The 27831-nt window shown below is 39.4% G+C and overlaps 2 protein-coding genes across 16 annotated transcripts in view; one reads left to right on the top strand and one right to left on the bottom strand.

Annotated features, from left to right (window-relative positions):
• Window positions 1–14488, bottom strand: part of LYRM4 (LYR motif containing 4) — a 105072-nt gene extending 90584 nt beyond the window's left edge. For all 10 annotated transcript variants that reach the window (XM_074872651.1, XM_074872669.1, XM_074872697.1 and 7 more), the window contains exon 1: window positions 14353–14488. In XM_074872651.1, coding sequence (XP_074728752.1) covers window positions 14353–14438 — 86 coding nt within the window. In that variant the 5' untranslated portion in view covers window positions 14439–14488. The remainder of the gene's footprint in view (window positions 1–14352) is intronic.
• Window positions 14489–14527: 39 nt separating this feature from the next.
• FARS2 (phenylalanyl-tRNA synthetase 2, mitochondrial) overlaps window positions 14528–27831 on the top strand; it is a 255190-nt gene continuing 241886 nt past the window's right edge. For 2 of the 6 annotated variants that reach the window (XM_074872563.1, XM_074872553.1), the window contains exons 1-4: window positions 14528–14625; window positions 20572–20638; window positions 21203–21289; window positions 25984–26115. The gene's annotated coding sequence lies outside the window, so the exon portion shown is untranslated. Of the gene's footprint in view, window positions 14626–17532; window positions 18665–20084; window positions 20171–20571; window positions 20639–21202; window positions 21290–25983; window positions 26116–27831 lie in introns of those variants that run through there. The other 4 variants (XM_074872600.1, XM_074872543.1, XM_074872532.1 and 1 more) reach the window with 3 other exon arrangements.

The raw sequence follows: 27831 nt of genomic DNA, 5'->3' as shown, positions 1-27831 counted from the left end.
ATTCTAAGAACAGACGTAGTTTAGCTCGTGACTTGGGTACCCCGAAGAAGGCTGACCGTATTGTGCCTCATGATGACTGTAACTGTTCATTTAGAAACCCACTGGGTGCTAAGCAGCCTTGCAGGATGCAACTATTTCTCACTTGTCAGTGGAAAATGATTTGTCTTTGATGAAGCAACAGTGCTTAGATTTTTTTTAATTAAGCAACAAGGCAGAGAGCTGTAGGGTATTCTAACTTCTTGGACTGCAGTCCGGTTGGTCTGGATGATGATGAGATTTTGATAAGACATTTCTGAAGCACAGCATTATTTCTGAAACTAAAGATTTAGATTTAATAAATATCTAGTTACATATTATTCTTTTAATATGGAAATGATAAAAATGCCAATTCCTTAGGAGAAAAGGGATCAAATATCACAAATACATTGACAGCATACAGTTTTAAAATAATAACTGAGATATTTTGACTTACAAAAGACTTCAAGAAACAGTTCTCTGAAGGTTATGTGAGGTTAAGCTTTGTTGGTCATTTTGACAGGCTAGTAATCTTGAGCGTACAGAACAGTCTCCTAACAAACTTTTACTTTGCAAAAGTGATTCATGGATTCTAGTAATAAAGATGATTAATTTTGCCTCTTGATTTTTGCTCAAGTAAACATGCACTTTTTGAGAAAGAATTTAAGCATAATAGGTCCAAAATGAATCTAATAAAAAAACCCACATTGAAATTAGATAGGATCCAGTCATCTCATTACAAAGACAACAAGAAACCATAACTAATTTATTAAACAATCCACATGAAGTAACAGACCATTGTTCTGTCTGTTTATAGACAATACACTAGAAGTTACAGGACTTGGAATATTTGAGTAGTTCTCCAAACTTTATCCTCTCATCCATTTCTATCAGCCTTACAGCTAGCTTATCCAAAAACCTTTGTTTCTTATAACTCAGCAGTGAGAAACATCCCCTACTGCACCTCCCATCACCATATGGCTCAATGACCTTCCCTCATTTATAGCAAAGCACTACATGTTTAGTTTAGCAAATCTGCAACATCAATTTTGACAACAATGATGGATATTTGAAATTACAATGGAATACTTACCAGCATAGAAAATTATAATATATGCAAAGCTTATTAGTCAAATCTAGAGCCTAAAAAAAAATCAATTTGGAACGCATAACAAAACCACCATCCTACTTTGTGCATACAACAGAACACCGAATATTATTTTTAGACATTTGGGATTGTAAATAGAGTGCCTCTGGACAATACGTGAAACGCTTCAGGAAGCTCAGATACAGACTACTGTGATTATGTTACCAGAGGCTCAGAAAAAAATAAATGCAGCTTGTTTTGTACACTATAAATGCTACCTAAGGCACAGAAAGTCAAGTGAACTAGATCCTGCCTTCTGTATTTTTTCTATTTAATTAGTTACAGGACATGGAGGTCTTCACAAGTATTTCTTTTGGGCTGTGTATGGCCTCCACCTCTAAAATTGTGGTACATACACTCTTACTCTCCAAACTGTAGATCCCAGCATACAGTGCAATACTTTGATCTGACCAGACAATGTATCATTTAATATCAGACAGAAAAATGAGATTAAATTTAAAACATAAGCTATGCTTGTCCAGTGAACAGAAGTCATTCAATAAATGTGCCAACAGATCTTCTGTGCATTGGAGCAGCTTAGTTTAACCACTGCAACAGGGAGATCAGAAACATTCAGGAAGACTAAGATCAATTTTCTTTCTCTAAGAAGAGAAACATCGACAAAGTATTGTCTTTTAATCTAGTCAAGACTAAGTATGTTAAGTTCAGATGTTAACATTTAAAGGTGAAGATAAAGCTAAGGGAAAGGTCAGTAGTTTTTAAACAGTTTTTCAGTCAAACTCTTAACACTCTTAGAGACTTACACTAAGAAGAAAAAAAATCATCTTATTCTATTTCTATATCTGTGTATATATTCTATTGAATGAGAGTAAGTTCAGACTGGTACATTTATGTATCACAAAAGGTTCTGCATTTCAAGCCAAAAATGTGTTACAAAAACCCCAGATAGTACTTAATAGCTAAAAGTCACAAGAAAATATTCACTCACATGAGTGACGGTAGCACTTTTTGTTCTTTATCTGTGATTAAGAAAAAAAAAACATACAGCAAACACCAACTCCTTTCCCTCCCATAAGCACATGGCTATAAGGAGAGGTTCTTCTCAGATAACAATTACTCTAAATGTGGAATTAACATCTGGCTTAAAACTCAGTAACTCAGGCGAGCACTGGCTAAGGTTACCACATGTGACATTAGGAGAGTAAAAGAGGTATGAAGAGTGGTCTATTTATCATAACAGTGCTTCCAGTATAATGTTTTATGATCAGGTCAGATTACCTTCCCTTTGACATGCAATATGACCTTCCATTCCCCAGGGTAGCAGAAAAGGTTTCCAATCTTGGAATAAATTACCCACATAAGTTGCAGAAGCACCAGGTCTCTAGCTAATGGTAGCAATAACCTGCACCGATAGAGAATTTCTCCTTCAAGGATTCCAACAAATTGTTGGGACATAAAACCCCACAGTCAAGCCTCAAAATCCATATAGGTTAGTAAGTACTGCCATTAGTTCACAGAACAAGCAGTTCTGTATAAGTATATAAGTGTATTATACTTGGTTGCCCAACACTCATTGCCGTAGTTGGCAGGAATTATGTTCACCCTATGTTTTCATTGCTTTCAGACGTTGATTATAAAGGTGCCACTGCCAGTTTGATAAATATTCATCTTCACATGCAAAATCTGCAAATAATAGGTAGCAATTTTTGGTATAAATTATAGACTGAAAATAATAAATCAACAAATTCAGTAAAAAATGTGCTCAATAGCTCTGGAAATCAGGAAAGCTATTTAGAGGTCTACATGAAATAAATTTCTTATTGTTTTGTAAACAAAACACTTGAACATTTATTTTCATATTGTAAATTAGTCAGGTCAGGAGAAAACATTATGAGTGAGACATCTAATTTACTTTAGACAGTGATAAAACTACTTAAATCAATCAATAAATGTTCCTCCCTTCAAAACTAGTTTACATACAAAGACCATTAATTTGGAAACCTATTTGACAATCTAATGGACTAAAAAAATGCTGTGATATTTTAGATGAGTCAGAGATGTTTTCTGGAACTTAGTAGCAGGTTAGTTTCAAGGCAACACAACACCCTTCTATTTGACATCCAGAACATAATTCAAGCTATAAACTCCTAGGATGTACTGCAGCTTCTATTATGTCTTAAGCACTTCATTTGAGCTGTAGTGACTTTAAAACATCTTCCTAAGGAGGAAGCAGCCTGATGCTATTTAAATAAAAACACCGATTACAAGGGGAGGCACATTTTGATGAATAAATGAATTTACAAAGAATTCCATTAGTGATTCAATCCAAAACTTGAGGAAATGTGATTGCTTGAACCTAGCCCCTTCCACTCTCAGTTTCCCAGTTTTTAACCGTGATTAACAATGCAAATAAATGATGGCTTCTGAACTCCCGCTCCCCCACACCACGTTTAAGTCTTTCACAGCTATTCTAACATAGCCTGCAGAAAAGTGTTCAACATTCACTGAACATGTAACCATCAACAGCAGCTATCCACAAGATAAACTGATTCTCTCCAACACCAAGGCTCTGAAGAAACTTGTATCCACATTTCTCCTGCTTATGAAAACAATGAACAGATGTTTACATCTGCCTGTAACTGCAACTGAGCATTGTGATAATCTGTGTTTGTTGGAGAAAAACAATGCCAGTAAATAAATACTACCAAGCAAAAATATCATGTATTCTGCAAGCAAATACTAGTTAGCAGAAATACATGCTGTGCAAGAGAGACGGAGACAACTCTGTAAAGACTGACCTCACAGGATACGATAAACTATTCTCACAGGCACTTAAAGACACAGAACTAAATTCTATTATATAAGCTTCAATACAAGAATGGATTAGTGACTATTGCAAATATATTAGAACTGAATGTAATTTCAGGGGAGGATTATATTTTTTTTTTTCCTTAACCACATACTTTCTCTGGCAGCTATAATAAGACAATCTTACTTTTATACAAGGTAATGATTTAGAAACAGGACTTTAATATTTCCAGACAAGGGTATCCCAGACAAGCAGACTCAGAAGGACTGTCAAGGCCTGGCAATGAAGTTTGTGGAGAATCTGACTGCTCGCATATTCAGAATCCCACAAGACATTTTTAATCTCATGCTGGTTTGATGTAAAATGTTCATGGAGCTGTATTTATTTAAATACTAGTTTCTTGCAAAGTATATTAAAACCACAGTTGTGTCAATTTACAAATCAGCATTTTTCTAAATTTAAGTTAAACATTGTTTGATCTAAATGCTATCGAGTTCAAGAAGAAGAAGTGCTGCAATTCAATGGAGATTCACTTGTAATAAGACTAACACAACTATTATACTTCTGGCTTTCACAATGGCTTCACAGGTTGCTTTAAAGAGGGATTTTTGAAAAAGTATTACTGGGATGAAGCAGAAGTGAATTCCTGACTTCTTGATACCAATACATTCATACACACACATAGAAGCATAGGCTTCTTTTCTTTAGAAGACTTAAATGTGATTTAACCAATTTCTATTTAAAAAGTTAGAAAAATATATCTAAGCAGCAGCTTTTCCCAAGACTTTGTAACAAACATGATGCTGAAGAAAAGTCTAGTCCTAAGTATTATGAGTCTCTGAATATTAGCCAAGCCTGGCATCTAGCCATTCACAGCACAGGACCTTCAAATTTTCCTGAAGAATAGTTTAAAGATTTTATTTCATACACATTCTGTTAAGGAAGACAGCATCTGAATACAACTGAATTCTTTCACTATTATCATATTAAATATTCAGTTGTGCGATGCATCCTGAGAAAAATGTTAGAACTTTATACAGAGATCAGGTGAAAAAGAACAGAATAGAATAAAAAGTAGAAAAAAATCTGAGGGAAAAAGGCCATTTTCCATAATGCCATCCTAGCCAAAATATTGTGTGAATGACTTGTGGCATCTTCATTCTTGAGAAAGAACTATGACAACAAGAAGAATCCCAAAAAATAGTTTCTCACTGAGGACATCCTCTGTACAAAGTTCTGCACAAAACATTTGGGCAATAGCTGGCCCAAGTATTCACACACGCAAGAAAACAATCAAGAAAGTTTTGTTTTCATGCCCATTTTTCTTGGAAAAGCATGTACAATCTAGGACTGTACTTTCTTGGTCAGAACCCAAAAAACCATGGGAACAGCTTTATCAAAGAGGTAGTTCAGACAGCATCCTTGCTATTGGTTGCTGCAGCAAGTGGTTCTAAACATTGCCTGATCAACTGCAGTTGTTTTTTTTTTTCAAAATTACTTCAAATTTTTTTAAATCCGGAATGCTGATCTTCTAAAGAATACTTGAAATAATAGCCTGTATCTACTGTATCTTGAATAAGTCAATGTTAGGAAGTCAGAATCTTTCCATCATGGGCAACATACCGATGGATACAGTGAGAAACTAAGTATTAAATCACAAAATCATACAATGTGTTGGACAGGATCTTAAACATCATCCAGTTCCAACTCCCCTGCCATGGGCAGGTACACCTTCCACTAGATCAGTTTGCTCAAAGCCCCGTCCAACCTGGCCTTGAATGCTGCCATGGACGGGACCTCCACAGCCTCTCTGGACAACCTGTTCCAGTGTCTCACCACCCTCACAGTGAAGATTTCTTCCTTACATCTGATATAAATCTATCCTCTTTCAGTCCTACACTCCCTGATAAAGAGTCCCTCCCCATCTTTCCTGTAGGCCCCCTTTAAGTACTGGAATGCCACTGTAAAGTCTCCCCAGAGCCTTCTCTTCTCAGGGCTGAACAACCCCAACTCTCTCAGCCTGTCCTCACAGGGGAGATGCTCCAGCCCCCTGATCATCTTCATGGCCTCCTCTGAACATGCTCGAGTACACATCCAAGAGTACTGAAAGGAGGAGGTAAGCTAGGACAGCATCTCAATACTTAAACTATTACTACATTACAAAATGTTTTTAATTTACCAGAAATCATATGCATATGTCTACTGGCATGAATCACTGCCAGAGGCAGTAATTTTTCTATTACTCTCGTTAGTTCTCAAACAAATCCTACTGGTAATTAAATCTTACATAAAAAGAAAAATGTCCCTGTTCTACTGTGCTATACAAAGAACACAAATAATGTCTTAGGTAACAACCACATCAGATTAACTCAATTTGGGTGCCTTTACTAAAATAACAAAATCCATTAATTAGTCTTTTGGGGAAGCCCCTACTCATTTGTCTTTCAACTATAAAATTTCAGCTTTTCCAGAACTCCATATACCATGTATGTGCTCCAAACTCTCCCTCCAAGTTATAACTATTCAAAATTCTCCTCTGCCAGAAAAAAAAAAGGAAGCCAAGAAAATTACATCAAAACCAATGTGTAGATACCCTTTATTGTTTAGGAAGAGCATAATTTTACAAGGATAAAGTGAATGTATTTGGAAAATGACAATTACTGTTGCACCTTTAAATCCAAGAAAGCAACTCCTAATGGACATGATCAACAGAACTCTGATGGAATGATTTTCAGTTGGGAAACGTTACTATAAAAAATCAAAATATTTGGCAAAATTGTTTCCATTTGGTTTAAAATTTCTTTTCATAGAAATATGTTCTGATGGTATCTAATGGTTGTTTTGACATTTTTGGAACAGAATGCTTTAGTTGTCTTTCCAAAATATTTTATATATAGAATACTGAAGTCAAATAGAAATACTTCAATACTGTCAGACTCAAAGTCTGACAATGCAAAATCATGTTCTTATGCCTCTAGATTTTCCCCAGAAGTGCATGCATTTCCATGTTTTACTACAATTCAGAGTATAAGCATCTCAGTCCTCTTCACAGTTCCCATGCTAATCAGTGGATTGAGCACCATCCAGAGCTCTTAAAATACCAGTATCTCTATTCAAGCATACACGGTTCTGATAGAATAAGGCAATATACATAAGAGAACCTAAAATAACATAACAGCAAAATACCTGCATGGTATGTGGTCACTGAAATAATGGCCAAAATTAACTCCCCAAAGAAAGAGATACTAATAAAGCTAACGAAAAATCTGTGTGAATGCTCTACAAAACTAATCTGTTTTGTGCACATGAAGTGCCTGTTTGCCCATGATTTCAGGTCACACAGCTGCCAGGCCAAAACAGGCGTTTGCAACAGTGCAGGATTATCAATAAACAACCTGTACCCAGGGCATGGTACTTTCTATAACATGGCATGTCTCTGTTTTCTCATTATTGTTTTGGATTTAAAAAAAAAAATAAAAAATCACCATTTAGTCTTTTTCTTCCTCCCTAACATGCAGAAGCATGATACCAAGAGCTGACAATCTGCTGGCAGATCTTGTCAATCACAAACTTCATTTGGATAACCAGCGAGAAAAAGGCTTATTCAGCTTGGATAACTGTCACATGTAAAATTTTAACGCAGTTGTTAAATTACCTGAGTGATAGAAGTGCAAAAAGAACCAGTGATCAGATTCTATATACTAGGGCCTTAAAGCAAAGTAAGATTTTTCAATTAAAGTGACCAAATAAGGTACGTTGGGAAGAAGACAAAGAAACCCATTTCTGAAAAAGCGTATTTTTAAAAAATTTTATTTGGTGTGAACTATGTTGTTGAAAGAGCTGTTAGCAGAATCTTAAAAGCTTTGCCCCCTTGAAAGAAGAGGTCATTATGCAAGTACAGGTCAACTCAACCTATACTCGTGCAAAAAATCCAGCCACTCTCATGAACACTCTGAATCGGTGCCCGTGTGTATCTGACTATTCCCGGACCCTGCTCCTTCCCCAGTTTCAGGAACCACTGAGACAGGCACCATGCAGAAGTGCACAGTTGGAATTGCTACGGCAATAACAACTTACTCCTGGACATCCTTCTTCCTACTGTAACGGCAGTAGGAGAAGGCACCCTCTGAGCAGCTCCCCTCCTTTGCGTGGGCTCATTTGGTGTGGCCAGAAGGAGCCTTTGCTGAAATCCAAGAGCATAAACCCCTCAGTCCATAGCCCATGCGCAGAAAGCCCTTGCAGCCTGCCAAATCAACCTACTTGATCAGCTCTTAATAGCCCTCTTTCCCAAAGGAGCAGACTATAGGCTAGACTGACAGGCAAAGCAACATGAGAAAAGTTAGTCTATTAAATGGACAACAAGAAATTTCTTCTAAAGACAATTTCACTTCATATAACCACCTGTACAAGTTTCTACATCAAGTATGCTGCAAGAGGACCCACAAAGTTCCTATACATTGAATTAAGTTGCAACATGTAAGAAAGCTTCCAGGTCCGATATGTAAGAATGGAATCAAGGCACAACTGCAATATACTGATTGTGTATTCATGTTCCACCAAAAGTCCATTTCATTCCAAGTGACACAAGGTATTAAGGGGCTGGATGCAGCATCCGTGCCCAGCTGCCAAGGAGGAAGAAAAAAGGTTGCATTCATTCTCAAACAACTAATAACAACTCTCAAACAACTCCGACACTATAGATGGCAATAAAATGAGCTTGTAAGAAAAATATCAACACATGAAGATAGATAAAAACAAAGAAGGCAGAAAGCTGAGGTAGGATTTAATACAGACATGACATGAATTTTCATGTTGCTTCTTAAAAAATAAAGAATTCCATCTAGGAAATGAGAAGATGAACACATTTAGAATTTCTTTTTTAGTATCTTGTGTCAAATTTATGGTCAAAGAGTATCCTATAGCAGTTCCACATCTTTCTCCAGAGTATAGTATCTAAGAATCTTTCCATTAAGCATGCAGAAGAATTAAAATAACAAAGTGTATGCCAATATCCTGCTATGTCCCAGTTCCTCACCTTAGCATAGAAAGTTGATCAGCACACTCACTATTTGAGCAAGGCTTTAATCTGGGTAGCTGTTAGCAAGAATTCTCAAAATGTAAAAGACTGACATTAGTGGAACAGCAACAGAAACAATGAGAAATGGTACACTGCTAAACAAGACCCCTTGTCCAAATGTTCAAGGATGGCTCTTTGTTTATGTTTGTGTTTAATCAGGAGTCACAATCAAACTTTACATAACAGCAGCTGGCATCTGACATAGTTCCTTCCATTTTCCTATTTGCAAGAAGCAGACTAAATCTTGCTTACACAGCAATGACCAGCAGCTGAAATTTCTTCTTAAACACAGATCAGCTTATTTTTTATGTATATCAGTAAGAGTTACCACCTCTACACATACAAGATATCCAGCCATTCATGCCAAATTTAATGACACTGACTATGAATGAGACTTTCTTCTCAGACTCATCTGGACTTATAGGATTAGAAACTTATTGCCATGAAGAAAAAAAGCATTTTGAGTGATTATCATTGTTCTTTACTCTGATTTCATGCATGCAGGAGACCTTAAACTGTAGAAACATAAGTTCTAATATTAAAACTTCATCTCACCAAACTTTTACATTAAATTCAGATATTAAGCTTAGTACAAAACCACAGGAATCACTAACTTTTTTATTCAAAACAGCTTTAATGCCAAAAGACTAAACACATCTTAAGAACATGTTCTGCTCTGTCTAGTGGAATCCCCGAATTTTTACTTTCTAAACTTTCATTCAAAACAAAAAACCACATTTATTAAAAACACCTTGGGATTTTTAAAATTAAGATTGTCTACATGTTGATAAAAACAGAGACAGACTCAATCAAATTCTGTATGGCATTTACCAAAGACAAGTGGAAGAAGGTCCTGCACCTGGGAGGACACAGCCAAAGAGCCCAGCACAGGCTAGGATCTGTGTGTCTGGGGAACAGCCTTGCCAAAAGAGACCTGGGGGTCCTGGTGGAGAACAAACTGAACGTGAGACAGCAGCGTGCCACTGCAGCAATAAAAGCAAATCAGATCCTGGGCTGCATCTGCTGGGGCATTTCTAGCAGAGACAGATGTGATCATTCCACTCTGCTCAGCACTTGTCAAGCTGCACCTGGAGTACTGTGACCAGTTCTGGTCCCCACAATCCAAGAAAGATGTGGACAGACTGGAGAGGTCCAAAGGAGGTCCACAAAGATGATCAAAGGGCTGGAGAACCTGTCCTGTGAGGAAAGACTGAAGGAGTTAAATCTCTTCTACCTTTAGAAGAGGCAGCTGGAGGTGGGGGAGGAAATCTCATCACAGCTTTCTGGTACTTAAAGGGCAGCTACAAGGAGGATGGAGGCGCTCTCTTCACAAGGAGCCACATGAAGAGGATAAGGGGCAATGGGTACAAGTTGCACGGGGAGAAGTTTTATCTGGACATAAGAAATTATTTACAGTGAGAACAATCAATCACTGGAACAACCTCCCCAGGGACACGGTAGAGTTCCAATTCTTGGAGGTTTTCAAAACACAACTGGACAGGGTGATAGATGATCTCACAGAGGCTTCCTTTCTCACAAAAGTTTGGACCAAATGATCTTTGAAGGGCCCTTCCAACCTGGGCTGTTCTATGACTCCCTAAAATCAGATCAACAATTATGTCGTTCAAAGCAGGAAAAATAATTGGTGCTGAAAAACCAGTATAACTTATTTTGCTTGGTTTTGTTCTTAGGTTAGCAGAGATTTCCAAAGATCAGACTTACTAGTTCTAAAATCTTGAAGGACATATCTCAGATGAAACTGCATGCATTCAATTAACTTGTTTCCAATGCAAAACCTGTTTTGACAAATTTCCTTCCCTGATTCTTCTGTATTCAGTAGTTTAACTAATCAAATAATATTGTCCATTCTAATAGAAAAATCAAATTCCATTAAAATGAAATTTACATAGACAAGAAAAAATGTATCTATAAACAAAAATGCAACATCCACCAGTTAACAGAGAACATAATGGAGAGCTGGAATAAATATATAAAAAAAATCAAGAGTTACCTTTAAAAAAAAAGGAAAGAAATTATTTGCAGAAAAATTCTAACAGAGAGACTAAAAGCTTCTGACATTGCTCATAATTACAAGAAATTAAAGAATTAGAAAGGACACCAGCTGGAAGATGTTATATGATGTTTCCCAGAACTTACTAGCTAGTGTTAGTATCTTCATAGGCCCTAGGAAGGCTGGGGACCTGAAAATCATAGTAATGTTGGTTAGCTAGAATGTCTGGAGCTTATCCAAGTCAATCTCCCACTTGAAGCAGGCCTACCTGCAACAAGGTCAGGTCAGCCATGGTACTGTTCAGTTAGACCTATTATGAAAACTTTCAGAAATAGAGATGTCAAAATCTCTCAGAGTGGCCTGCCTCAGTCCTGTGCTACCCTTCTAGAGAAAACTCTCTTCCACTAGGTTCCTACAGGTTCTGTCCACTGAGCTTCAGTCATGTTAAACAAACAAGAAACTTTAAAGTTCAGATTATCCTTGTTTGTAACCAGATGTGTTTTAATAGTTTTCACAAGTTTACAAATCCTTTTGTTTTCTGTACCAAAAAAAGAGACACAACAGAAAGCCATTGTTTCAATCACAAATGAAATTCTATTTAGAAGTTAACCCTTAAATCAATTTAGTTGAGACCGTAATCCAACATGTTTTAAACTGTCAGAGGATCTACTTTTGTCAACCAAGCAGAAGACAACAGTATGCTCATTAAGAACCACCTTTTTGACTCAAACCCTAGTATCTCCCCTGTTTGCATTTTGATTTTCCTCCAGTACAAATCACTCTTTCTTCCTCAGACTGTCTGCATGGGTAATAGGGCAGAAGGGCAGACATGAAATTACTTACAGTCTACTAAATCCTCTCTCCCTGCTGTTAAAACCTGGCCTACACATCTGGGCCTCCAAACACTCCATAGCATTTACTGTAGGACTCTGGAGATGCTCCTGTGTGTTGTTATTCTGAACACTGTCAGTGGTGACCTCAGTTACTTTAAGACATGAGCATTATTCTTCACAGTTATAGCACTAAAAGTTCTTTTGGGTGGTAGAAGATTTAGTACTACCGGATGATGTATAGAATATATTTACTAGGAAAGTCACAAAACAAAACCACTGAATTTTCCACCACAATCTATATGTACAGGTTTAAGAGAAAAAGCATGGCAAGCAAAGGAGGAGACAAGGAGCAGACAATAACCAGCTGATCATACTCCAAACATATACTTACAAATATGCACTGTTTACAATAATATTCTGAAATTCTCTAACTGAAATCATGAATCAATAAGATTAATCTGTAATACTTTCTACTTTGCTAGAAGTTGGTTCTTAAAGTCATTAGGTTTACTCCAGGGTATTGCCGTATCACACTTCAGCAGCCCTGAGGACACTGCAGGAGTGCTTATCTTGGCACAGAAGAAGCTAGCGGGGTGTCCATTTCATCTATGGGTGCGGCGTAAACACCAAGGCAGAATTGTTGTTGTGGTCCCAGCAGATCTCTACGTATAATAATTGCTGATAGTTTCTTGCTACAAACTACTACTGCTTTTAGTGCTCACAAACGTGTACACATCACAAGATTTTATACAGCTGCTGATTTTACAGTATCTAAGGACAGGCCCATCAAAACCTGAGATCCTTCCCTTAAGGAAAAATGTGCACTGTGATATGGTGTCAAAAACTCAGATATCCAAGGTAAACACATAGCCTATGATTTCTATCCTTTAAAATTTGCTAGTATAAAAACACTAAAAGAAACAGAAGAAAAAGTTTTACATTGTGTTAAGCAGAAAACTCCCCAGTGCACTTACTGTTCTGTGATAGCCTTGCATGCCAAAATCTCCACACAGCCAAGACCCCCCCGGGTACATACTTAATTCTGGGGGACCTGGGGAGGGGGGTTGGGATCTGGCTATGGTTTATAGAGAATGGATGACAACAATTTCCCAAGTCCCCTGTGCGCCATCAGCAAGGGGCTGGGCAGAGGCAAGGCCACATGTGGTCTGTGAGGCTGGTGCCATCAATTACTGGTGCAACCACTGTGAGGTGTTGCTGGCTTGCTGTGGACTCAGCCTCCTCACCGATCACACCCCAGCACAAACCCATCGCTGAAAACACACCATGGCCCAGATGGGAGCTACATTCAACTGTTCAACTGCACATCTCATGGTCTTCAAGCCATCCCCGTTACATACAATCCTCCCTTTGTTAGCCAGAATAACAGCAAGCTGGGATACTCAGGACAACGAAGGGCAGGGGGAAGCCTTGAGAGCAGCGGAACTAAAGAAGTAGGAGGGGAACATGATGCACACACACACTGCTATGTGGAGTCAGCTCCAGCTCAGTTTCAGTCCCACAGCCTCCTTTCTTCTCAGGGCACTCCCTCACACATGAGGTTTGGGAAATACTTGTGCTATGAAGAGCGCAGAGCTCACCATGGTTATCCAAGTTCAAAGGCTTCTGTTCCCAATTCTTGCCAGGCTGGAGATGATTCACTGCAAAGGTAGCTCACATGTCTCTGCCCATGGTCCAACTGAGTGGTAAAGTGAATAAGCTACCAGTGGGTAATACAATTTTGCCAGCGCTGGTAGGGAGCACTCCTCGTGAATGCAGCAGATACCCAATGGAAACCAGGCATATGCCTGTAGCACGCAGACAGGCATACCCTTTGCCAAAAACCGGTGCATGTCTTTCACAAGCAGCCAGAGAAGACAGCCAGCCAGCCACGCAGCACGGCATCCTGTGCGGCGGGAGGAGTGAATCCTGCTCCATCATCACACACAGCGCCCTGAGCTTGGGCACAGCACATGGTGCCAGGGTTTGGCAGGGAAGCCAGCCTCCTCCAGCACAACCAGGGCTGCAACCTGGCCCTGGCTCTCCCCCACCAGGAGCAGGGCAGCATCCAGACCAGACACGAGCTTTTTCAGCCTGGGACAATCTGTCTTGTCCCTTCTTCCTACAACAGGAAGGGCCCATAACCTGATGCTTTTGAGGCAGCCCGGGGCCAGGCCCAGGGGCTGACCCTCCCCTGCGCCCTGAGTCGCTCCCCGGCCCATGCCCAGGCCCGGGCAGGACGCCGCGGCCAAGCCCGCTCTCGCTGCCGCCCGCAGGGCACGGCTGGGCCTGGGCGGCCGCCCGCTCCCCCGCGGGGTCCCCGGAGGTCACAGCTCCCCTGCGCCCACCAAAGACGAGCCCCTCAGGCAGACCCTGCCCAGCCCCAAACAAGGCCGGCACCCGCCCCCCTCCCCGCCGTTACTCGCACGCCTTCGCGGGGCGAAGCGGGGCCAGGGCCGCTGCCCGTCCCGGAGCCCCTCCCCGCCCGGGCCGGCAGCGCACCTGTAGTTGTAGCTGCCGAAGCGCTGGCTCTCCCGCAGCAGGGCCCGGTACAACCGCAGCACCTGGGCCCGGCTGGACGCTGCCATGTTGCCGACACCAGACGGGTCCTTCCCGCGGCGAGGCCCCTTTCCCCGCCCGCAGCGCCCAGGGCCGCGCCAGCCCCCAGAGCCGCCTCCCGCCGCCCGCGCCGGCCCCTCTGCGCGGCTCCGCGGCGGGCGGGCAGGGGCGGGGGCAGCCGCGGCGGCGGCGGGAGCGGGAGCGCACGGCCTGGCGGTGAGTGGCGGCGCGGCCCGCGGAGCGGAGGGGGCAGCGGCCGCGGCTCGGCCTGGGCCCAGCGCAAGGCCCGGGGCGGGGGCAAGGCCGCGGCCTGAGCGCCTCGGGGGCGGAAAAAGGCCCTTCCTCAGGGGAGGCAGCCCTGAGGGCGGCGTTTCGGCGCGGAGGGCTCGGGGCCGGTCCCAGGCCCGCGCGGTCCCGCCGGGTCGGCCCTGCCCGGCGCCGCAGATGCGGCAGCTCCGCCGGGCCTCCCACCCCTCAGCCCCGCCGCCAGGGCACTGCTCAAGCCTCGGCCTGCCCCGGAGCGGTGCCGCTGCCCCGCGGGGGCTCCGGTCGGGCCGGCCGCGAACGGCCCGGGCGCTGTCAGGGCGGGCAAGGCCTAGGGAACGGGGAGGGGGAACTAGTGTTCGAGTAAACTGGTCGGTGATAGCGCGTGCGGCCGTGCTGGTTTTGTTGGCGTGTTGCGTGGGGAGGGGAATGGTGGCGGGGTGGGATTGGTACAGGGCCTGGAAACGAGCAACAGGTGATGTGTGTTTGGTGACTGCTTCGAAATCGCTATGTGAGTTTGCAGTGAAGGCTGACCTGTGCTAGTGTACCGGGGCCTGATGTGTGACAGTGAGGTGTGAGTTGTTCCTGTCAGTGACCTGTTTTGTGTTCTGTGATTTAAACTAACTTGACTTGTGTAGTTCATCTACTGTTTAAGAAGTGAGAGACTCTGAAGGAGGTTAGCATGGATTTCCTGCTTCTCTGCTTTTATTTTCAATGGGAAATCTCCATTTACTTACTATTTTTCTTATTTTTTCCACAGCCCCATTTACTTACTACTTTTCTTATTTTCTTCACAGCTCTTGGAAATGACCACATAGGTTTTATCAGTGCTTTCCTCTAAGGTTCCCTATTCGTGCAGGTTTTCAGAAAATTAATAACTGCATTGAACTTTGGGTGAATTTAACACCCAGGCCCACATGTGTTGAAACTGGCCTCAAAGAGGGCAGTACCCAGGCCTATGGGTGTACCCAGTGTACCCAGTGCCTATGGATCATACAGTCCACATAACAATAGGGTACCTGAACCATTTAAAAAGTAGGTTCTACCTGTTTATTTGCTAAATCTTGGTCTTTATTCTTCTCTGCCATAAGGCTGGGGCTCTTTCTCTACTTAAGCAGTTATTTTATTGTTTATACCAGAGGCATCCTGATCCTTTTGTTGCTGGAAACAGCGTATACCTAGCATCCTTTTCTGCTGCAAGCTCTGCCACTGCAGAATAAACTGTACTTTGTAACTTACAGATATGATGCCCCAGCTGTATTTAATACTGATTTTTAAATATTATTAATAATATGATTTACTTCTAGTCATTACAGCGTTCCTACTTTCTTCACGGTATGTTTTATATATAGTAGATGTTTATATACATTCTACATGTCTCTGGTGAAAGTGCTTCAATTGCTGCTACTATTTGAACTCATGTTTTACTGTGTATGTACTTTGGGTATTATTATTTGTGTCAGTTGTACATCTGACGCAATTTACAGTTTATTGCATAGAACCAAAATGGTTTTATGCTTCTGGATGTAAATAGTATAGACACACATGGATTTATCTCAAATTCATCTTTACAAGTATGCTATATCTTAGCAGCCCTTTTAGGCTTCTGGAAACTGAGAATTTTCTGGATGTAGAAAATTTCTTGGATGTTCTATCAAAACTAAAACTAGGAATGTTATTGGAAATTTGTGGAAAAATGAGACACTGTGATAAGCATCATGCTTTAGAGGCTTTCCCTTGTAAGTTACAAAGCTAGGTGTTTTGGGCTAGCTTTTGGCATTCAGGAAACCCAAAGAGTAAAGCAAGCATGCCCTTTAGTGACCCAATTCTCCTTGTAGTCCAAGCCGTATTGTTCACACAGATTGCCATGCCAGAAGTGGAGTCTGTCTGAGGTACTGGTGCTCCACCATTTTTGCAGCTGTTGGCGGCTGGGTTGCTTAATATGTGTTAAAGCAGAAAAAGCAGAAATCTTGCTTTGTGTCTGCAGGTTTATTATCTTTCCTGAAAGCAGCAGTGGAAACCCTGCCCTTTGTTTTGAGCATGGGCTTAAGACAGTTTAAGAGATAGGGGTCTGTCACATGCAGAGCAAAACCTAGCTTGAAGAGTTTAGCAAAGTTATGTGAAATCATTCTGTAGATGAGTGGCAGTTAGTCCATCTAATTTTACAACCGCCCTCTTTGTGAGAAATAAAGTTTTGATGCTACAGTCTTCAGCTCTAAAAGATGAGAGAGTAATTGGGAAGAAAGCAAAGCACATTAAGTAAATTTTGTTTACAAGAACACTATTGATTTAACATTTGTAAAGTAATTGTAAATGGTTTTGAAATAGCCTCAGGTGCTAATCCTGTTCCTGAATCTCCTTGACAGTTTTTGTGATTCTTTTAAAAAAAATTTTACATTTTTATTAGATAACTATGTTTTTCTCTTAAAGGAAATCTCGTATGTTTAGAATTAGCAGTAAGTACATGCAATGTACTATCAAAGGCAAAGTAAACATACCAAAGGAAAAAAGACTTTCCTCTTGTCTCCCTTTCCTAGCTTAATCTTTATTACACTCAAGGAGGGAGGAACAATTTTTTGCAGAAACTTGTCATCTTTGTGCAGTTGGATTGGTGCTGTTGACTAAAAAGATTCTTAGGTATTTTATGTATTTTATTCTTGGAAGCAATGGATTATGGTCTCGGAAGTTCTGTCATTCTGCAGTAAGTGGGCATGGCTTCTGCTGTGACTGGGGTACACGTGTTTTTTCTAGCCTTCTGTGTATGTGCCTCACTGCAAGCCTGCAGAAAATTTGAAGGACCGACACAGCCCAAATAACCATCGTTGTGTCCTTTGACACTGGAGCCTAGGTATGGGGAAGCAGTAGTCATCACTTCGTTAGCTGCCGCCTCATTCTCTAGGGGGAATCCACACCTGAATTTAATATAGACACCAAGCCAGGACCCATCAAGACAGGGGCAGATGATTTTGGGGTTTTTTTATCCCCAAACTTCTCTGGTTTAAAACTCAGTGCTGTTCTATTGTTACATTTTATAGGGTTGGGTCTAGAGATATGTTTTTCTTAATTGCAGTGATACATATAATCATTGTTGAAGGGGATTGGTGGGTGTTCATTTGTACAGAAGTCTTTGGTTTTGGCATTTGGTCTGAGGAAGGAAGGTGACCTGTGCCTTGCCTTCCTGCATCTCTTGGGATAAATAAGCACTTCGAGAATGATATAATAGTATCGATATCTGGAACAGTTACTAATATTTTATATGTGTAGCTGCTTAAAAAAAAAAAAAAAAAGGTGAGTGTGTGTGAATTTGGATTAAATACCTGAAGAGACTGTGGACTGGTGTGAAAAGAAACAGCTGTTATATTCTCCATTACATATTGGATATTTTGTCGTACGTTGCTGAATTGTTCCTTGTGGTACACTATTTCAGCTTTATGACATGGCATTCAACACTTGAGAGTGTTTTCCTGGTACACTGCTGTTCATGTTCACTATTTTTCTTTGGGGGTCAGAATGGTAATTGATTGTTGTGATATTATCATCTCTCTTAATTATTGTTTTTCAGTTTGTGAAAACATGCTAACTTTTCCCTGCTGCTGGGGTGTGGTTTCTCTCTCTTCTTCCCTGCTCTTAGTTCTTGATGAACACAGTGGGATCCTACCCAGTGTTGAGTAGAACCTTTAAAATAAGGTCTATAAATCACAAGAATTTTGGGATTTCAGTTGCAAATGTAACAAATTATAATTTAAACATTCCTTATCATGAGTAAAATTTCCACAGTATCAAAAGGAGGCCTTGAATAACTCTGCTTTTTAAAAAAAAAATATATTTATTTCGTTTCCATATAGAAGAGAACATTTTTAATCAGGAGGAGAAACGTCCATGTTTCAAATTCAACTACGCTCCTACATTATTTGTGCATTTTGGAAAATTCTACCTAAGAGTTCATTGGCAAGAAAAAACCAGAACAAAACTCTTCTGTCAGTCGCATTTTGTGAGTTACCCCATCTCTTTCCAAACTGAATTGCAGAAAGTTGTGTATTGTTTAAAGTAAGACTAAGAATAGTAATAATAGGAAAAAAACCTAAACCAGTAGTGGGTTTTCTGTTGTAATACTTGGTTGTGTAAGGAAATACCTGTTTTACCATTGCTCCTAAGCCTTTGCTGGTTCCTGATTTCTCATGCTTCAGGCATCAAACTGAAAGAAACACTGAATTTTATTTTCCTTGTTGGCTTTGGTTATAATCTTCTAATTTCCCATGGCCTTGTGCAACACCAGAGGATTTCATGGGCATCACATTGTTTGCTAATTAGGTATCATGTTAAGCAGCTGGACAGTTCAGCAATTGTGGGATAATTTCTGGATCAACGACATGCAAGGTTGATATATACATATTGATTTTGAAGGCTGCTGGTAGTGGACATATGTTGGTAAAGTACTTTGAAATGCCTGAAATAAAAATGCTATAAAAGTCCAAAATAAAAAAGATAATTTTGTGTTACAGCAATAGGCAAGAGAATAAGTAACAGGGGATTAAAATGACAAATAATGCTTAAATAGTTCAGTGTAATGCATTAAATGTGAATGACACTTCTAACCTTAATGCTGATGAAATCCAAGGTACTTTTTCAAGACGAGAACCCAACAAGAAATGAATGTATTTTTGCTGTGTGGTTGGTTGTTATACTGAAATCTTACTGAGACACCTAATTATGAGAAGCAAGAAGGACAGGACATGTTAAGTGTTCTCATCCATGACCTCATCAATTCAGAAATGCTTTCTTTGATGCGCTTTCCAGTGTTTTATCTAATTTAGTCTTAAATAACTTCCCTTTCTGTGGGAAAAATATACTACTTTATATTGTATCTTGCTGTTAAGAAATGTTTTCTGATGCTCAGCCTATGCCACCCTCTTCCCTAAGTTCATCCCACTCTTTCATTTATGCCCCTTAGAGTCATGCTGTGTAATTCCTCTCGCTCCTCTGTGATTTACACTATCATCGTATTTCTCAATAGCTGTCATCCAGCCAGGCTAACTTAGTTATTTTGATATTTTTTTTCTTCCTTTTTTAGGGGATATTGACATTTTTAGCTTAGGAAGCAAACTTAGCTGTAAATCAAGGACTGATATTTTGTTTAAGAGCGACTGAGAATCAATTTGTAGCCACCCCTGTATCTTTTTTGCTGACTTGTGATTGCCAGTTTGCCAGATTGGTTACAAGTGGTACTGCCAACCTTTTTAGTGAAAGATCATGATTTCATTCACGATGTCTTGCTAGAGCAAAGTTCTTTCTTCTTAAGTTTATTTTTGTCATATATGAATGTGTATGTGACTGTGTAAAAGCATGTGAATATGTATAAAAGCATGAGCAGAGTCATGTCGTGGTAGTAATGGTCATGCTGTTCATCCCAGATTCTCCATGCTGCAGCGTTGGAGATTCATGCACAACTTACACAGTGCTGTGGGTTTTTTTCTGGTTACCCAGCCTCATGTCCCAGGTATGGGAAAAACAAAGACAACCTGCTGCTTGGGTGCATCCCAGTTCTGCTCCCTGCATTGGGGGCATGGGCCCTCTTGTGAGATGATACTAGGGGCTAGCTCCACTCAAGTCATGGGCTATTGTTTAAGTCCTTCCCTGAAAATCCACTTCGCTAAGGGTTTTCTTATAAATACTTCCTGTGTGATTATTTCCTGGAAGTGGTTCTTAGCGCAAAGTATCAGTGGGGGTAGAAATGTTACGTTGCTATAAGGTAGAGTGGAGCTGATGTAAAAAAACATGTTTTCCAAGGTAAAATAGAAGTGGAAAGTTCTTGTATAATATGTTGCAAAGGGGAAAGGCGTGACTTCTGAGAATGGGATGTGTGGAAAACACTAATATTTTATTATTTTTTTTTTTTAGGGAAAGAAAGTTTAAGGAAAACTGTGGTTTACAATGGACGTGTAAAGCAGCAAGGATTAAGTGGACTGTAAGTAGGCCATCTGTTTAGTTTTCTGACTGTGTGATGAGGGGAGAGGGAATATGATTTTCCGCTTGTAATGCATTTTCATTTTATACAGTGCTATGCATCCACATGACTTTTTGTTCTGGTGGCTTGGACTTTTGGTCCAGAAAAAAGCCCAACAATTTAAATATGAAGCTGAAGCAAAGAAATCCAAAAAGAATATTTATGGAGAGGAAAGAAAACTATGGAGCAATGTTTTCATTTGAATGACAAAAACAATATACCCATATTAGCGAATCGTAGTAATGGTAGGGTTGAAGATAACTTAATTTTTCATGATCCTTGACATTCTTGATCTTTCATCTTGTGCCGCTATCAGTTTTATGTCCCCAGAGCTCTGGTCAGCATTCATGATAGTGCATTAGGGACATGTGTCTGAACATATCATGCTTCTGATGCATTTGTAAGATAAGATGAATTGTCAATATTTTCTTACATGCCTTCACACTTATAGACAGAACTTTATTTCTGTTTCTTTTTTTTTTTTTTTATATATCTGGGGTGACTGTGTCAAAATTTGTCTTTCAGCCAGTCCCTGAAGAGAAGAAACAAAGCACTGACTACAGCTAACAGGCAAAGGTAGCAGAGCTGAGGAAAGATTATCTCTGCTTGCAGGTTAGTAATTACAAATAAATTTAGCTTTCTGAATCTATCTTTGACACCAGCACTTCCAGCCTTTTTAGGTAGTATCAAGTTTCACGAGTGAACCCTTGAGAGAGACAATAGTTATGGACTTACAAATCCCACTGTTAACCTTCCACTCTGTTATGTTCCTGTCCCCATAGCAGAATAAGCTAAAGGCAATGTGTGTCTGTGTCTCTTCATAAAGTTTTGTGTCTTAGCTCAAGCTGGTGATGAGGGTGAATTTAAATGGGGGTGCATAGCTATGAAATGGAGCTGCCAGCTTTCCTATAGGGTTATGTTTAACATTCTGCAGAAAGGCAGGAAAGAGGAATGGGCGAAGAAATAGTTTGAAGTACTGTTCTGGGAAGACTTATGATTTTTTTATCTGTCTGGAGTCCCAAATTAAGTATCTCCCTGTTCTAGAACTTCTGTGATTAGCTTTTTCAAGTATGCTTTATAGACTAGGATCAGTTTTGCCCGATATCAGGTTTGGTGGTTGGTTTTGTGGTGTTTTGTTTTGTTTTGTTTTTTCTGGCACTCTACATGCTTTGTTCCCTTTCATTTATTTTTATGCAGGTGTTTTTCATAATTGTTTTATTTTTGCCTTTTTTGGAAATGAGTCCTGGTGAAGTATGTGTGCTGCATCTAAAATGGAGACAAACAGATAAACGGAGCAAATTATCAGGGTCCTTGCAGAGATTTAATGGTGCTTTGTTTAAAACTTTTTTGTGTATGATTTTAAAATTGGTTTCACTTTCAAGATATTGTTCAAGACCTTAATTGAGAGTGTCCTTGAGAGTATTAGCATAATCTTTTAATTGTTTTCTTATATATTTTGGCTGTAAACATAGCTTTTTTTTGCAACATTTGTTTTAACTTTGATTTTCTTTTACTAATTACTTTCAGGGTGAAAAAACGCATAGTGTATTACACTAGCTCTTCCCTTGGGAAGATAGTATTCTAAAATGAACAGATATGGTATTGCATATGTAAAATTATCAGATATTGAAGAGATAACTATCAGCTCTGTATAGGTTTGTTGAACTTAGAAAAACTACTTGCTTTTCACACATACTAGCTTTGTCAAGTTTTATGGAAGAAAGTTGCTCTAAACAGATAGAGAGATGTTGCTTGATAGAGGTTAGATTTTTCTTTTTCTGTTTTCCTTTCTGTCCCTCTCCCTCCCTGCACAGATTGTGTTTCTTATTCCCCCATGCTTCCAATCCCAATGTATCTTATTCTGATACTGCCATTTTTTCACTGTTTTCTTGGGGTAGGTTATATTCTTAATATATATTCATTCTACAAACTCTGCTGGGTAGATGAAGACTTGAGCTAAGTATGTGGGAACACCATGGTTATTCTAGTTGCTTTTCTCAGACTCCGTGTCTTGTTTTTTAAATGATTTCTTTATAAACACTATTTAAGAGATATTGCAGGTTCTACCATCCTATTCCCTCACCTGATATTAGGAGTTCATTTGATACCAGTGTCCCCTGACTGCTCTCATTCCAGATCATGAGTGACAGAGCCTGCTGGGCCTGTATGGAACTTGATCTTTCAACATGTTGCAAATTACAATTCTACAAATGGTTTTAAAGAAAAAAATAAGAACGCCTGTGTTTTAATTTTGATTCTCTTAGTACGTAATGGACGTGGCATTAACTGAAGATTGTTTTGCCATATGTGACCTTGAGCTATAATAACACCTTATTCTTCATTAATAATAAAGATTTGATTCTTTCATGTTATTGTTTTCTTTTTTTTTCCTAACTTATATAGCTTCTTCCACCCAGTCAGTATGTGTATCTTGGCTCAAAATGCAAGATGAGGGGGTGTTGCCTTTGTTATCTAAAGACCGGATGGAGAAATACTTCTGTGCACCGTAGTCTGAGATGTGTATCCTGAGCTCTAAGTTTTCTTTCACTGAGGCTTGCTCTGGAGAGAAGTGTGACTTTCAAGTATCTGGTGCCACAGAAGGGTTATCTGACATAATTAAAATATATGGCTTTCTCAGGGCCTTTCAAGCAAAGGTTTTCTTTTGTTCTTTGTGCTGTGCTTTATCTGGAGTAAGTATATCAACATTAGCAAGCCTTATAGGAGATGTTATCTGGTAACATTAAGGATAATAAAGCACAAAGCTGCTAGGGAACCCATTATCCTGGGGTGTTGTCAGCCATGGACCCAAATATATCCTGTTTTCTAAAATTAATGACAGAGAAAGAAGTTAGTGATTCTAGTCTTGTTCTCTTTACTGTAACACTCTCAAACCTTTTTTATCCTGGTAGCAGGACTGGATGGAGACACAATTTAAACCTACATTTAAATCATACTTCCCTTGCTTTACTTGCTACCGAGTATCTTCTAGTTCTTTAACAAGTTACAGAAGATGTCAGCACCTCTTGAACGCTGTAAAGGTAGTAATGTTCAGACATAATCAAATACAGTGTTACAAGGTGCCTGAATACAGATGAATTAATCCTAGCCATAAACTTTAACAGAACCGAAGCAGTTGTATCAGGAAACTAGAACAGGATTAAGCAAATCCATTTTAAAATTTGACTTGTATTTATTTGGATAGGCAGAATTTTAAATTGAGGGATTTTATTCTAAAATTTCACATGAGTATTTCAGCAGCATTGTCTATAATTCAGTATGACTTGTTGCAGTTAAAGTATTTTTAAGGAAAAAGACTATACTCTTTACCCTTAGGCTCTAAACATATATCCCTGCTTTGGCTGGGATAGAGTTAATTCTCACAAGAAGCTGGGAGGGGGCACGGCCAGGATAGCTGACCTGAACTAGCCAAGGGAATATTCAATACCATATGATGTCATGCTTAGTATATAAACTGGGAGAGCTGGCTGGGGAGGAGGGATTGCGGCTCAAGAACGGGCTGAGCATCAGATTCTGGTTGGTGAGCAATTGCATTGTGCATCACTCACCTTGTACATTCTTTTATTAGTAGTATTATTATTATTTCATCTCTTCTTGTGTTGTCCTATTAAACTGTCCTTATCTCAACCCATGAGTTTTTACCCTTTTCTTTTGATTCTGCTTCCCATCCCACCCTCCCTGCGGGATGGGATGGGGAGGAGTGAGCGAGCGGCCATGTGGTGCTTAGTTGCTGGCTGGGCCTAAACCACGACAACATAGTTAATGTGTTTCTTTAGCTACTGTTACAGAAAATGTTTCCTAATATAAGTAGAATATTTTCAGATTGGGTTTTCTGTCTTTTGGTAACCTGTATACATTCATAACTGTAGAATATACAAACTAAAATTTTAAAGATTGTTAATGGAAGTTGTCTAGGCAGTTAATTCTTGTGAGGAGTCTTGAGTACACTTATTCTTAAAAGAGCGAAGTAAGTCTTTTATCTTGCAGCCCAGCAATGTATTGGAAGACTGATGAGGCAGCACAGAGGCTTCATCAAGTCATGTAGGATTTTGAAGAAATACATTATCCATCCACCAGTGGTAAATTTCAGTGCTGGAATCAAGGAAATAACGCCAGAGTAGTTAAAAAATGAATATGTCTAGGTAATAAATAAGTTTGCTAAAAACACTAGGGTAAAGGCAACCAACCTGAAAATGTTTAGCAGTGCAATCTTACTTCATTTTTGTTTTACCTTCTGAAATTTGTATTGCTGTGAGACCAACTGTGTTGAGACAGATACTATGATTGTATGAGACTTGCTGGCAGAGCTGTCCATATTGTTTGCAAATCCTGCTGTTCATGTGCATCCGGCATTTTGTGTAGGTTAAATGAGTTGGAATGAACTGTGTCATTTAGAAACTTCTGTGGTGGGTTGGTTTTTTTCCGTTTACAACATGCCAGTCAATACCACACTCTGTGTAGGCTAGCTGCTTTTCCCTATACTTTTGTTTTATTTGTTTTCTTTATTATTATTTGCTTATCATGTGATTTGGGATCCAATGTAAACGATGACACAGAGTTTCTAACTATATTTTGTTTGCTGTAACATTGTATATATAGACTAAGACTTCGGGTTAATAGTTCTTGAGAGATGAAGGGGTCTTCTACTTCTAAACCCCATTAACAGTAAGGGAACAGAACAGCCTAAATCACTAGCGCATAAAGGGAAGAATAAAAAAAAAAATCTCTTCATTGATTTCTGTTTCACTCAGTCAACAGAAAAGAGCTTCAGCGATAGGGAATCATACCGAAGCAATAAAGGCTTTTGCATTATGTAAAAAAAAAAAAGTGTGGAGTAAATAAAATTTACTTCTTAGTACAATTTGTAGGTCCCATCTACATGTTTCAGAGATAATGGGCCCTTATTAAGGAGAGTGAGCAGACAGAAGCGTTTTTCAAGAGCGGTATGAGCACCTGGGTAAATTTATAGGAATCTGTTTTTACTCATATCTTAAACTATAATAGTCTATGTTATCCTGCAGCTATGTCTGTACTCAAGTCAAGAGATGAGTTTAGAACCATTTCTTGCATGTCTGGGCACAGTCAAAAAAACCTGATAGCATAATTCTTAATTGGATGCCTAAAAGTGGCTCTGCAGAAATCTTCTCTGGCAACACAAAGCAGAAGAAAGGTGGTAGGAATTTCAGTCATTGTTTTCTGACACCTCTCTCTTTAGTCTTGGACAGGGGTTGAGTGAGAAGGGACAAGCAGACCAGGAGATCATTTCACATTCTGATTATGGATTTCAGGGCTCCCTGAGGGATGTTTTTGCACTGCTTGGGAATGAAATCCTGCTGCTCTGACTTCCTACTCACAAGGTTCCCAGTGGTGCGGCACAGCCATCCAGGGCTTCTGAGTAGCTACAGCAAAGGAGACCTGAGGTGTGGTAATAAAAACTGTTGTAACACCATTCCCTTTCCATTGTTTTTGATGTGGTTCTCTAACATGAAGTGGAGGAGGTGCTAAGAGTAGACGTCTTTGGTTATACCCACAAAACTTTTTGAACTTGGATGTGATGGATTTGGTCAAAGAATATGCTTTTTCCAACAAGAAGTGCTTGGAATCTTAGAGTAGGAAAGGTGTAAGGTGGTCAGCTAGGCAGCATTGCATACATAAGTTTTATTGAAACTATGTATAAACACCTTTTTTCATTTAAGCCTGTGTTCCTGTATAGATGGAATGTGAAGTTTTAGGCATAGACACCATTTCTCCTGTCAAAAGCTGACAACTTCAATTTTCATTTAACTGACTCTTGATTCTCAAACAGAAAAGATTATTTTTTATTATTCAATTTCCTGTGCAATGCTCATTAGATTTGAGACATTGTGCAATGGCTAATAGCAGTGGTGCATATATTGGATTCCCAAATAAAGACTTTACAGCAACTCCTGTCCAGCTCTGCTTTCAACGAATGAGAGACTTTAGGCTGATGTGAATGGATGTCTGCTGAAACCCTGACTTCAAAGAGACAGAACTAAGTATCTGTGCAGCACTGGAAGCTGAGTTTAATTCTGAAATTAAATTCTCATTTTTAATACAAGAATTTAGTGAAAAATAGAATGTGAAAAAGCATTGTTAACAAGAACTGAATCAAAGGCTATTCAGATTTTCAAAGGCTATTCAGATTTTCAAAGGCTATTCAGGTTTCATAAATGAAATGTCCAGTTTACTGAAATTGTTCAACAATTGTGACATTGCATTTCACATGTAATTAAAAATAGATAGTTATTTGATCTGAACATTCATTCTTTATTTCTTTGACTTCAGATTACTTTAGATATCTTTCTCTTAATTTTAGGGAGCCTTATAATTTTAGTGCCCTATTTCCAGTACATTCTCCATGCTCAGATATGGTAATATATTGCTGCAGTGGTGAACAATGTGGCACATAAACTTAAAATGAGGGTAAACCTTTATGTAAAAGAAATAGTTGAAATCTTTTAAAGCTACTGATGTAAGAATAATAGTTGGAGTCTGTTTTCCTTCAAAACCTGGAGTAGCCTCTAATACAGCTTTATGGAAAAGATTACTTAATTGTATGTAATGTAGTCAGCTGTCAAATAATTAATTTAAAATTCATATCTGAGGGGAGATACAAAGTCTGTAGACTCATATGGAGTCCTCTTCACTTTCACACTGTTGGAGTGCTTTTGATAAAGAACAAAGAGGATGGAGTAGCAGTTAGCTGTCTGGAACTGATCCACAGCTTATTGAATTAAATGGGAATTTTTTTCATTAACTTTGATCATCCTTGGATTGAGCCTGTATGCATATGATTTAATTAGTAGCGAGCTTCAGAAATGCTGGTATGTTGGCTTTTCTAGTGTCTTATCTACTGAGATGGTAATTACATAATCCAATATATTTGTATATCTATGATATGGCAAATGCAGAAGTACCTGATGTTGGCCTTCCTAGTGCTGGATGTTCAAGAGACAAAAGGTAGACATCTTACTTCCAAACCTTTTTCTTTCATGATAATTATAACATCATATCTGATCATCTTCTATTACACATAAACCAGATCTATTTCTGTGTCATTGAAGATATTTTTGTGCCAAAAAAGGGAGCATATTGTAACTTTATTGTATGTCTAC

The sequence above is a fragment of the Strix uralensis genome, chromosome 1 (assembly GCF_047716275.1).
Source record: "Strix uralensis isolate ZFMK-TIS-50842 chromosome 1, bStrUra1, whole genome shotgun sequence".
NCBI classification, from domain to species: Eukaryota; Metazoa; Chordata; class Aves; order Strigiformes; family Strigidae; genus Strix; species Strix uralensis.
Note: the sequence above shows the minus strand (reverse complement) of the source record. Positions and strands in the feature narration are given on the sequence as shown.